General features: G+C 41.4%; 1 protein-coding gene across 1 annotated transcript in view; it reads left to right on the top strand.

The window, feature by feature from the left end:
• The window catches only part of zmat4 (zinc finger, matrin-type 4), a 211,698-nt gene that overhangs the window by 122,392 nt on the left and 88,208 nt on the right, over window positions 1–1,098 (top strand). Inside the window, exon 4 of the mRNA XM_015379550.1 lies at window positions 415–571. Coding sequence (XP_015235036.1) covers window positions 415–571 — 157 coding nt within the window. The remainder of the gene's footprint in view (window positions 1–414; window positions 572–1,098) is intronic.

Genomic DNA, 1,098 nt, shown 5'->3' with positions numbered 1-1,098 from the left:
TATTTGCCAGGGAACTGACTCACAAAAATGGGATTTTTATTCCCATTAAATTCAATCTGGAACCACCAGAAAAACTCAAACAGAGGTAAACAAAGCTTCAGTCAGCTAAAGGAGAACATAATTCTAGATGACTGGATGAACGTTAAACTTGTAAATAAATATTAAATCTGAGTTGGTCAAGAAAGCGATGCTGGAACATTTAACATCACCAGTAAACATTTAAAAAACGCATAAGAAATCAAACCTTCTGCAATGTTAGGCAGAGAAGATGGCAGTCATTACCCATCCGTCTGAACATGGGTGGAAATAAAAAAACACAACATTGGTACTACCTGAACAGTTTCAATTTTTAAAACATTTGGTTTGATGCATCATCATTCAGAGGTAACCTCTGCATCTCCTTTTCCTTTCTAGGGCAGCGATGAGGGCGATGTGGACAAGAACAAATGCTGCACGCTGTGTAACATGTCCTTCACCTCAGCAGTGGTGGCGCAGTCCCACTACCAGGGGAAAATCCACGCCAAGAGGCTCAGACTGCTGCTGGGAGAGCAGCCGGCCATCATAACCAAAGGTAGATTCTCCTTTGATGATAGGAGCGTTATGGTGAACGAGAAGCGATGTGCTGCTTGATGTGTGACCGTCAGGCAGGAGTCAAAGATATTTGATGTCTCAGCTAATCTACCAATCAGAGTAGAGATCTCAGCTCTCACTGTTTCCTCCGTTGTTTTTTCTCTACTACTCACTAAAGAAATGGCCGATGGATTTTTTACATTTTTCTCCGTTTATGTGGAGTAAAGAGGGCATCAATCAATCAATCAATTTCTTTAATGTCAACTACAATTTGCATTTGCATTGGGGTAGGGATGCAACAACGAATCGATAAAATCGATAAAAATCGACTTTTAAAAGCGTTGGCAACGAATTTCATCATCAATTAGTTGTGTCGCACGATTAATGCGTCATCCGCTGCCGCCGTCATCACATCCACTTGACTGAAACGGGGGAAGAAATAAAAAAATACGGCAGAGCGAGTCAGCGCCGCAGGTGCAGTGTTGCCAACTCAGCGACTTTAAAACACCTAGAATATTTTTTTAATTC

This window comes from Cyprinodon variegatus, unplaced genomic scaffold (genome assembly GCF_000732505.1).
Source record: "Cyprinodon variegatus isolate N-32 unplaced genomic scaffold, C_variegatus-1.0 Scaffold194, whole genome shotgun sequence".
In the NCBI taxonomy this organism is placed as follows: domain Eukaryota; kingdom Metazoa; phylum Chordata; class Actinopteri; order Cyprinodontiformes; family Cyprinodontidae; genus Cyprinodon; species Cyprinodon variegatus.
The sequence above is the reverse complement of the archived record's forward strand: the minus strand, read 5'-3'. Positions and strand labels throughout refer to the sequence as shown.